Genomic DNA, 9,593 nt, shown 5'->3' with positions numbered 1-9,593 from the left:
CCCGCGAGCAGTATTTGTCCGCGGAGTCACTCGCTTTTTTTTCCTGCATGTAATCAATGTTATTGATTAAAATAGATCCCAGTTACAGAAAAGGAGATCCAAGCATCACGTAACGTGCCCGTGTTGGATAAAAGCTTAACTTTAAATCATTCGATACAAGTTGAACTATTCCTTTAAAGTTGAATAAAGGCTGAGGGCTGCTGATTATTGCAACCCAGTCAATGGTACCCTAGCAGGTGCATAAGCGAAAACAAGGGCTAAAACTAGGCTTAATGCCAATCTTTCGACCACTATTTTTCAATTAATAAATTATAAAATGTATGTAATGAATAAAGTGTATTAAATGATCAGGGGGGTGCTTTTATTAACTTTCTAAATAGTCCTACTGTAAAGACCAAATAGAAAAGCTTGCAATATGTACACAGTAAATAAAGTGTGGTGAATAAAAAACGTAAATGAGAAAATATTTTTTATCCCCCAAGAATGTTTTAATAAATGTTATGATGCAAAAAAAAAAAATACAATTTCACAAACATGCTATTTTAAGATACAGAACATAAATACAAAAAACAATCCGACTGAGACTTTAATGCTTTAATTGTAAATCAATGTGAATGGTTCTATTGTTGAGGCAAAAATAGTCAATATAGGCCCTACGGTCCAGTGAAGAGTGTCGTCACATCAAAAGCACTTTCTACTTTTGCTCCATGAGTGCTTTAGGAAGGACGGTCGTGCTCTGATACACAGTATTCTATAAATCTCTAATGTCTGTTGTCAATGTCCTTATCTTAATACTCTTTGATCGTGTATGTGGAATTTAACAAATGCTATGTTGGAGCCTGCCTCAAGATAAAAAATATATTAGTTTACTTTTATATAAACATTTTTTTAATATAAAGTTTCTTTTTTTATATAAAGGGTTAATGTCATTGAGAAACAGTTTACTGATTGAGATGTACAAGAATTCAAATAATGCTTGCCATACGTTTGGCTACAATGGCTGTTGCATAAATATATTTGGTGCATTTGGTAGTTTATTGAGTGCAAAATGATCAAGTATAAAAGAATAAAAGGAGAATCTTCAGAAAGCATGATATGTTGTAAAAAAAAAAAAAAAAAAGAAGAAGAAAAAAAGCCATATTTCATTATTGTTCGATTGGAAAAAAGATGTGTGACATTGTTATTCCAGAGTCATGCACATTGCCCATGCGAAGCCTCCCATCTCTTTGAACCTCGACTCATGGCACTTTTCCATCCGTTGCAGTTTGTCTCGGGCTGTAAGGCCGGTGCTAGTGTTGGCCAGAAACCAGGTTCAGATGGCAAGATTTGCAAAGCAGCTTCCCATCTAGAGGATAGCAGCCATGCTCGTTTGGTTCAGGAGAGAGCTGGATGACGCAGACCTGCAGAAAATAGACTCGATTAGGGAGTGGGGGGGGGGGGGGATTAATGTGTGTTTGCTTATCAGTGTGTCTGTTTAGCTTGCAGAATGCCTACCTCACATCTGTAGCAGTTCTCATGGTACGAGTGTCCCAGGCATTCAACATTATAGCTGTCGGTGCCATCTTCTTTTGGAATGATTAGCTGGCTGCAGGCGTTACACTTTGGAGCATACTTCCTTTAAAGACAACATTTAAGAGGGAAGAAGGTGAGGCGAAGCGAGAGTGAGTCTTGCGACCCTGTGGCGTCGGTCTACAGTGACAATAAATGAAGCTCGATTGAAAGTGATTTACACATTAGAACGCCCTCAAAAGCAGTTTGTTTGATGCGCTATCTCAGGAAATGTTACACGAAACCTCTTCGATGAATTGCGTACGGGATGGTTTTTTTGTTTGTTTGACGCTCGCCATCATTCTTCACGCTCATACCTGTAGTAGTCCTGGAGGCAATAAACTTCTCCAACTTCTCCCTGAGCAAAAGCTTTCTCCCCAATTTGCTGTTTACATGTTGCGCAGGTGAAACAGGAAAGGTGGTACACTCGCTCCAGTGCACGGATCACCTGGTCGGTGATAACCTCCCCACACGCCCAGCAAAGCTCCAGGCTGGCCTAAGAGACAGAAATAAATGGTGAATGGAATACATTTCAGTATTAACAGACAACGCCACATTTTTTACTCTGTTCAACTCGTTCAATGCAAACCACGTATCTGTGACTGTTGGTCATCCTCCAGAAGACAGCTTAGTTTTTTAAAATGGTTTCTCTTTGTAAAGAATACAAACCGGCTAGGTGATTCCTTTACACACATATGTGCTACTTTTAATGTTGTACATGTCATTTAGACTTGAATTAAACCGAACTACCCTGTGCACTAACATAACATTGATACTAAAAACAGATGACATGACGTCGACTGTGATGATGGATTTCAAGCCTGTGCAAGTTGATTTTTCCTGCTGTAGTAAAAGCAAGGGAAACCAATGGCTAAATGGAGGGTTTGGGAAAATCACAATTTAAAAACATCACAACAGTCTTTGGAAAAGAGTTAGCATTAATGTAGAGCATACATGATTTGAAGTTAATGAGAATGCAACAGCATTGGGATGGTCCTTTTCGAAAGATCGTATTTATATTTGCAGCTTTGGTAACATTTTGTAGTGTTGACTGTATTGACTGTGATCTACCTGGTAGCAGTCTTCACAGAGCGGGATGCCTGCCTTGTTGTAGTACTGTTTACCAGCCAGGGGAACGTGACAAGATCTGCACTGGAAGCAGCCTTCGTGGTACGTCCTGTTTAAGGCCTCGATTGCGGGTTCAGAAAGAGCCACGGGTTTCCGACAGAAGCCACACACATCTGCGTGGTACACAAACATCAAATCACCAAAGCGGATTACATTTATATGTATTATTATTATTATTATTATACCTGTAAATGTGTAACTGGAGATGGTGTTACCTCTACTCTCCCTGCTCGTGTCTTGGCCATTTTTATGGATCCCGTGGGATTGTTCATCTTGGTTTAACCCACTAGATGGTGTGCTCGTTTCCACCTCAAATGTAAAGCACATTGTTAAATGGAGGTTCACGTTTTGAGTTTGGCCTCACAAGGTGAACCCCCACACTTATGTAAATGCTTGATTTTGAACAAACAGCGGCCATGTTTGACGCTCGAATCAAAATTATTGGAAGATTAAACCCATTGAAGCATTTTTGACCAAACTTGAACAGAGGTAGAAAACACAATTTAACCCTAAAATAATAATAAAAGTACATTTCTTTACAGAAATACGAACATGAGGCGCCTCTGAGGGAAGCATATAACCAAAATAGTTGGGGTTTGCTAAGCCCATATCCAACATATTGAAAACACAAACAAAACAACACGGGATACATTGTATAGGTACAAGAAAGAGAACGTATTATTAGACCTCCTGCTGTAACTAATTGAGTGTTTAAAACTGTAAATGACAGAGGTAGACATGGACATTTGAGTGATGCAACCGGGGACATAAGTCTGCATACCTCTCTGTTGTAAACTGGCTGCTGGCCTGGGGTCAGCGGGTGGGAGAGAGGCGTCAGGGCAGGAGGAGGAGGTGGTGGAAGTGCTGATTCTTCAGAGAGCGACGTTCCCTGAGATGAAGGCAGTGCAGCAGCAGCAGGAGGAGCAGGAGGAGGAGCAGGGAAGAGATCTGTTTGACAACAAAAAGATATTATTTTGAATCATTTGGCAGCAACTTATGCTTTTTATTGAAGTGTCAAGCAAACACTGAAAATCAGGAATATACAGTAAGTAGAAAACATATTAGTAATGATGATAATTAGTATAAAAAGGTGAGAAATAGAAGCTTAGGAGGTTTTTTGTTTTGCTTCTCATTGTCAAACTGAAGTGACACATTTTCTGCATGTTCACAAAAAGCCATGTGTGTTCAAATGTAGCAGCTGTTCTTCTGAGATAATACTTTATCTTTTTCCAGCCTGATAGCATATAATACATCCTGAATCCTGTGCTAATGAGGAGAGGGATAAGAATGTTTCCCAACTACAAGAGTAATACACAATGTAGTGTTTTGCACTCCTCAATGGGATCTCAATGGACAGTTTAAAAATAAAACATTGATATTGTGGTTTTTTTCAACACTTTTTTTTGCCTACATTACCCACAATACAGCTGGACCGCTGACAGTTCTGTCAGTTTGTGGTGTTATGCTAGTGGCGGCGGACTACAGCGACCAGGTAAACTCACTTATTTCTAACTCCACAATATTATTCAATTCGATTTTTAAAACTCGTTGTCTTCAGCCCCAAATGAAGAAGACTCGAGTGACATCACCTGAGGCACACGATCAGCATTTCTTAACCTTTTTTCAGATAGACAGTATTACTCCCTTGTAAACAGACGTTGAAGTGTAAACGCGGTGGTGTTTCCCTTTAAATCAGAGGTCTTGTAATGATGGAAAGCAATACAATCTCATTTGTATTTGGGGAGCATCCTAAAATCATATAGACAGTAGTTTGGGAATCCCTCCTCCTCAACAAATGATTCAGAAGCAGACTTCTAAAAAGTCATGGAAGGACAGCTGTAAAACATATTATGAAGGTCAGTCAGGCCCTGGTGGCATCACTTAGGGTCATTTTCTGCATGTATTTCAGGCGCTCTAAGTTTTGTCCAGTTTGCCTTAAATTCAAGATGAAAAATCTAGTTTAGTCATGAATACCTGCAGTGCCTCGATTGTCTCCTTGCAGCTTTACTCTGCTGGGTCCAGGTTGGGCAGGTCTTGGGCTCTGAGGGTCTGACGTTCTGGCCGCGGCCCCCTTAAAAGTCCGGCCTTTGCCGTCAACGCTGCCATGAGACTCGGACCGCCGGTCGTCCTCTTTCTTGTGTCTGACGGCGGGGATGCTGTCGCCGGGGCTAACTCGCACAGCAGTGTGCGGCTTGTCTCTGACTGCACCACTGTGAGCTTGGAGGACGGGCTGCTGCTGCGTTACAGTGGCTCGATGAGGAGCAGCCAGAGTGATGAAGACGGAAGACACCATCCTTTTTTGTGGAGCTGCTGATGCCATGACTGTATGAAACCCACATGCAGCCTATAAGGAGGACAGAACAATGATCTTCTGCACTCAAGACTGCTTGCAACATGTTTTACAGTTCTATGAAATCATAGGAACACACCGCAGACTCAACACTCCTTGATCTTGAGCAAACCGGAGTGAAAGAAAAAGACAATGATGTTGAACTTGACACATTTTATTCCTATCATCTCAATAGTGTTGAATCTAAGTGTACACACCCTCTCAGTCAATGTTGTGGGTGCGCTCACTATCACTTTAGAAAGGTAAACTCTCACACTCACAGCTCTCATTCCCTATAATGAATGGTTTAAGAGTCAGAAAGCACACATCTGAATCATGTGTTTCCTTTAAACCCACTGACTCTGGCTGTGAGCTGCCTTTACATACCTGGGAGAAAATGCGGTTTTGGAGACAGCTCAGTCTTTTCCCCTCTTCCTCCTTCCCTGCTCTGTATCTCAGAACTTCTGGTGTGTTTTTCCCTCCTGTAAGCTGCCACTGAGAGAAGACTTCACTCCGGTAGAGAGGGCGACTATCAGCAGAAGGCCACTCCTTTTCCTCCTGCGCCTCCCTCCCCAGACTCTCTCAGTCCGTCGACCCCTCCTCCTTCTCTGGGCTGACTGACAATACCACCTCCCTCCCGACCGTAAAAGGTGAACAGTTAATCTCGGCCAAAGTGCAGTTAAAAGCATGACACATGCATCCACTATGAAAACTTGGCAGGAACACACCCACACACAAACACACTGGCATGCATGCATGTAGACACACAAAGAAAGTCATGCAAGTCAACAGTTGGCAAACTAACCAAGAGCAAAACAGTCAGACTTTTTTTTGCAAATGAAATATACAATATCATAAAGTATCTCATACAGTCTTTGCCCTTAAAAAGACTCACTTGCACCTCCTACTCCTTTATCTGTTTGCATGCCAGCAGGATGTGACTGTACCTGCCTTTTTTCTAGAAACTCTCTATCTCAAACTGTCCTCTTTCTCTCTCCTGTGCAGCTCTGCCTTATTGTTCTGTCAGCTTTATTTTCCCTACCTCCCTCATTGAGTCTGCCTCCTTTTTCTTCTCCCTCTTTCCTTCTTCCCTTCCCCCACTACATTATATCACTTTAGCCTTGACTCACTATCAGTGTCTCATGGCATTGCTTCCATTCGTGTCCCACCGACGTCTGACAATACGTGGTGGACTTCATCAGGCTCTGCCGATGGAGCTTCTTTTGGCTGAAAGCAGCCGTAAAGGAGCCGCGGCATTACAGCGCAATGAATCAGGGCATTGTGCAAGAGGAGATATTGGTGTATTAGGAGAGGGGTGGGGGTGGGGGGGGACGGTGTCTGTGAGAGCCATGAAAAAGCTGCTTTGTTGTGTTTGGTGCTCTCCACCAGAGTGAGTCCCCGCAGTATCAGGTCTGCTGATCAGCAAATATTGTGGTTAGTTTCTGGAGCCAAACCTTGTACGGTCTACTCCCCTCCTGAGAGTCAGAGAGAGAGGGAGGACAGAGTGAGAGACTACGTGTTGAATGTGGGTCAGCTCGGAAGAAGAGAGAGGGTTAACAGGAGACGGAGATGAGGAGAGTGATGGGGGTCTCTGTTGTTCCAGCTCTGTGGAAAGGAATGCTGCAGTGATGTCACGGTTGCAGGAGGGAGCATGCCTGCTGATGACACAATCCCCAGACCTCCAGGCTCCTCCCCCCCCACCCCCACCCCCAACAGCCTAAATCCTCATTAAACCCTCTGAACCTCTTCACTGCTTCTACAGCATGACTTTTCAAATCACTCATCAACATCACAGTGTTGTTGTTGTTGTTTTTTTACTTTAAGCCTCAGTCGTATCTACTTGGTTGAGCAGGACAACTTTTGAAGTAGAACGAAGGGAAAGGAACAGGAGGAAACCCACTAGACAGGAAAAAAACAATGACAATTGCATGTTCACAAATGCAAATGATGTTGATTTCCTGATAAGTAGGGCTGGAAAAACTACTTCTCAGGAAGAAATAGTTAGCGGGAGTAGAGTAGTAGGCAATAAAGTTAAGGAGAATGTGATAGACGGAGGCTGAAGTATTCAGACATTTAGTTAAGTGTCTAGCTCCAAAAAAAGCAAGATCCTACACTTCCCATAATGCAACTGGATAATGCATTTCATTAGAACCCACTGACTCATACCCACTTCCTTTAAAGCTTCCCAGCTGCTGTTTGTCATGCAAGCTTTTTGTTGAAAAAAAACAACTCAGAGCACAAGCTGAGATGACATCGCTATGACATCATAATTTGTCTCTAGCTAACTATACAAAGCTCCCTCCAAAGTCACTGGATTATATCACTGGAATACTGGAAATAAAACAGCAGCTGGTTTGTGGTGCAAAATTACAAACTCCTCATTCTTTCCTTCTGTTTGAAACAAGACTGAAGAACAATGTATCACAAGCGTGGCCACAAATGATCCTTTTATTATTCATCAAGTATTGGCACATTTTGATATTTGAGGTAGATTCTGGTGTTTGAGGTAGATGATTAGAGTTCCTTTGTTTTGCGACTGGAGCTCTGTTTTCTCAAGCTTGTGTCTTCTTCTTCTTCCTAAAAGAGAAGCGAGACAATTCAACGTCATTTTGATATTTCTATACATTTATGCAATGAATCCAGAAATAGTCATCTTGTAGAAATTGCAGTTTAAATGCAAAAAAAAAAGGGGGAACCATAGAATATAGTATTTGTAAAAATCATTGAGTGGAAAACCTTTAACGCAGCTTTCAGCAGGTCCTGAGAGGGCAGCAGGCAGACTGCTTCGCCCAGGAAACTGATGAGGACGTGGAGGACATCCGACCAGTCGCCCACCATCAGCATGAGCACCAGCAAGCCTCCCAGTCGCATCACGACAGTTTGCAGCAGGGCCTCCCTGCCGGTCTGCCGCTGCTGATCCTCTGAGCAAAATGAGAAACACAATAATGACGAGAGATCTTTTGTACAGCGCGACGTGATTCTCGCTTGTTTTCTGAGATGTGGGTTGTGCTTTTGATATCATTTGTACGGTTCGTCTCATATGTATTGTTTTTTATGGCCTCATTTTATATTGATTGTTTTATTGGTCCCATTTTCAGTTGCATCACTGATGGCCTTTATTTTTTACTTTCATTTGTTGTCTGTTACTTGACTGAGTTGTGTCTCTTTTGTTATCTGTCACTATGTCGGGTTTCCCCTCTCGGCATCAATAAAGTTATCTAATCACATTTCTAATATTTCTTCCTGAAGAAGTCTTCCTCAAGGACCATTTTCATTTCCTGTATTGTTGACCAGACAATCACCTTGAATGTAGAACAACAACATGGTGTAGCAGAGCGTCAATGGAGTCCAAAACTTTAGAGCATCTTTCTGGGACAGGAAGTGGTCGTAAACCGTAGCGGTGGAAGCCACATTTGCTACAGCAAAGGCCAAGACAACCGCTCTTTGTACTGAAGCCAGTATGGTGTGTCCGGAGGTCAGGAGGGTGATGCATTTCCCACAGTAGCGCTCTCTGCTATGTAGCGGGTAGAGTCTGGCCACATGGCTCCACACACTGCGGCTGGCACTGGACAGTGCCCAGCTGAGTGCAGCTGCCAGAAACAAGCTAAAGGAGCTGTGTAGAGCCCCCTGATGGAGGAAGTCCAGAGTACAGGTGAGGCCGCATCCCAGGGAAAACTGGCACTGGGTCAGGAGTAGGTCTAGGCCTCTGCCTTTAGCATCCTTAGTTCATATAGACACAAGAGTGTGGGTTAAAATAAATTCAGGTCAGTGTAGAAAAATCTGTATCGATACACAAGAAGAAACGGCGATAGCACACCCGCATGAAACAAGTCTAAATCGATGAGTCATCAGCTGCTTCTGTTTATGTGATAACTCACCAGTCCTGCTGATGCCCAGGCAGAAGCAGCTCTGAGAGAAAACTCCAGCACTATCAGAGAGGAAACCCTCGAGCCCACCAGAGACAGGAGGACCGTCAGGAACCAGAACTGCAGAACTGTTATCCAGTTCCCTCTCAGATGATTGCCGGCTGAGAATGAACTCTGTTTGCTTTCAGTTTCAGTCTCAGAATCACTGTGTAGACGGGAACGTTAGACATGAATATACTACACTTATATACTTTATGTAATTCCTCTCCTTTCTTTATGGGATAAGCTCACCTGCATGTTTGAATGAGGTTGTAAACTCTCATCAAATGGCACAGCACGGATATTCCACATGCGCCCACGAGCCCTTTGAAGCATAAATAACATCGCAGCATAAAAAAAACTATTGTAAAGAAACTACTTTACACAGAAGTTCTGGGAATTTGTTTTAATCGCCATGAAGAAGAAAAACATACCGTCAACTCACCTTGAAAAATACTGTCTATTGGGTTTGAATCAAAAGGTGTCCATTCAGAAGTTCCCGTGATCCAGGAGAAGAAATAAAACATGTTTGTTGTCCTTGTAATATCTCAACAAGGAAACAGAAAAAAAAGTGATCTCTGGCTCATTCTACTTCAGCTTAGAACCTGATCAGAAACTACAAGTGAGTTCATGGTGAATTTACTGTGAACTCGTTGTCATCCGGTCTGAGCGGGCTGTGTGTT

General features: G+C 42.6%; 2 protein-coding genes across 2 annotated transcripts; both read right to left on the bottom strand.

Annotated features, from left to right (window-relative positions):
• Positions 1–579: 579 nt before the first annotated feature.
• fblim1 (filamin binding LIM protein 1) lies at positions 580–6,014 on the bottom strand. Its single transcript, XM_068712010.1, has 9 exons — positions 5,901–6,014; positions 5,393–5,639; positions 4,651–5,020; positions 3,458–3,624; positions 2,892–2,985; positions 2,620–2,789; positions 1,866–2,044; positions 1,495–1,615; positions 580–1,400 (listed from the first exon to the last, which is right to left on the bottom strand). The coding sequence occupies exons 3-9, from the start codon at positions 4,994–4,996 to the stop codon at positions 1,290–1,292; spliced, it is 1,188 nt and encodes a 395-aa protein (XP_068568111.1). The 5' UTR covers positions 4,997–5,020; positions 5,393–5,639; positions 5,901–6,014; the 3' UTR covers positions 580–1,289.
• Positions 6,015–7,428: 1,414 nt separating this feature from the next.
• On the bottom strand, positions 7,429–9,554 carry LOC137873691 (transmembrane protein 82-like). Its single transcript, XM_068712011.1, has 6 exons — positions 9,356–9,554; positions 9,163–9,235; positions 8,884–9,076; positions 8,308–8,725; positions 7,742–7,926; positions 7,429–7,582 (listed from the first exon to the last, which is right to left on the bottom strand). The coding sequence occupies exons 1-6, from the start codon at positions 9,435–9,437 to the stop codon at positions 7,520–7,522; spliced, it is 1,014 nt and encodes a 337-aa protein (XP_068568112.1). The 5' UTR covers positions 9,438–9,554; the 3' UTR covers positions 7,429–7,519.
• Positions 9,555–9,593: the final 39 nt, after the last annotated feature.

This window comes from Cebidichthys violaceus, unplaced genomic scaffold, assembly GCF_023349555.1.
Source record: "Cebidichthys violaceus isolate CVI_PGR_0920_01 unplaced genomic scaffold, fCebVio1.0.p SCAF_17, whole genome shotgun sequence".
Taxonomy (NCBI): domain Eukaryota; kingdom Metazoa; phylum Chordata; class Actinopteri; order Perciformes; family Stichaeidae; genus Cebidichthys; species Cebidichthys violaceus.
The sequence above is the reverse complement of the archived record's forward strand: the minus strand, read 5'-3'. Positions and strand labels throughout refer to the sequence as shown.

Bases quoted from the DNA above. Each gene is read 5' to 3' on its own strand.
- fblim1 (XM_068712010.1), bottom strand. From the start codon at position 4,996: ATGGCATCAGCAGCTCCACAAAAAAGGATGGTGTCTTCCGTCTTCATC. The intron at 1,616-1,865 runs GTATGAGCGTGA...TTGTCTTTAAAG, and splicing joins TGCCTCCAGGACTACTACAG to GAAGTATGCTCCAAAGTGTA. The intron at 1,401-1,494 runs GTAGGCATTCTG...TATTTTCTGCAG, and splicing joins AGAACTGCTACAGATGTGAG to GTCTGCGTCATCCAGCTCTC.
- LOC137873691 (XM_068712011.1), bottom strand. From the start codon at position 9,437: ATGTTTTATTTCTTCTCCTGGATCACGGGAACTTCTGAATGGACACCT. The intron at 9,077-9,162 runs GTGAGCTTATCC...CCGTCTACACAG, and splicing joins AACCTCATTCAAACATGCAG to TGATTCTGAGACTGAAACTG. The intron at 8,726-8,883 runs GTGAGTTATCAC...ATATGAACTAAG, and splicing joins CCTGGGCATCAGCAGGACTG to GATGCTAAAGGCAGAGGCCT.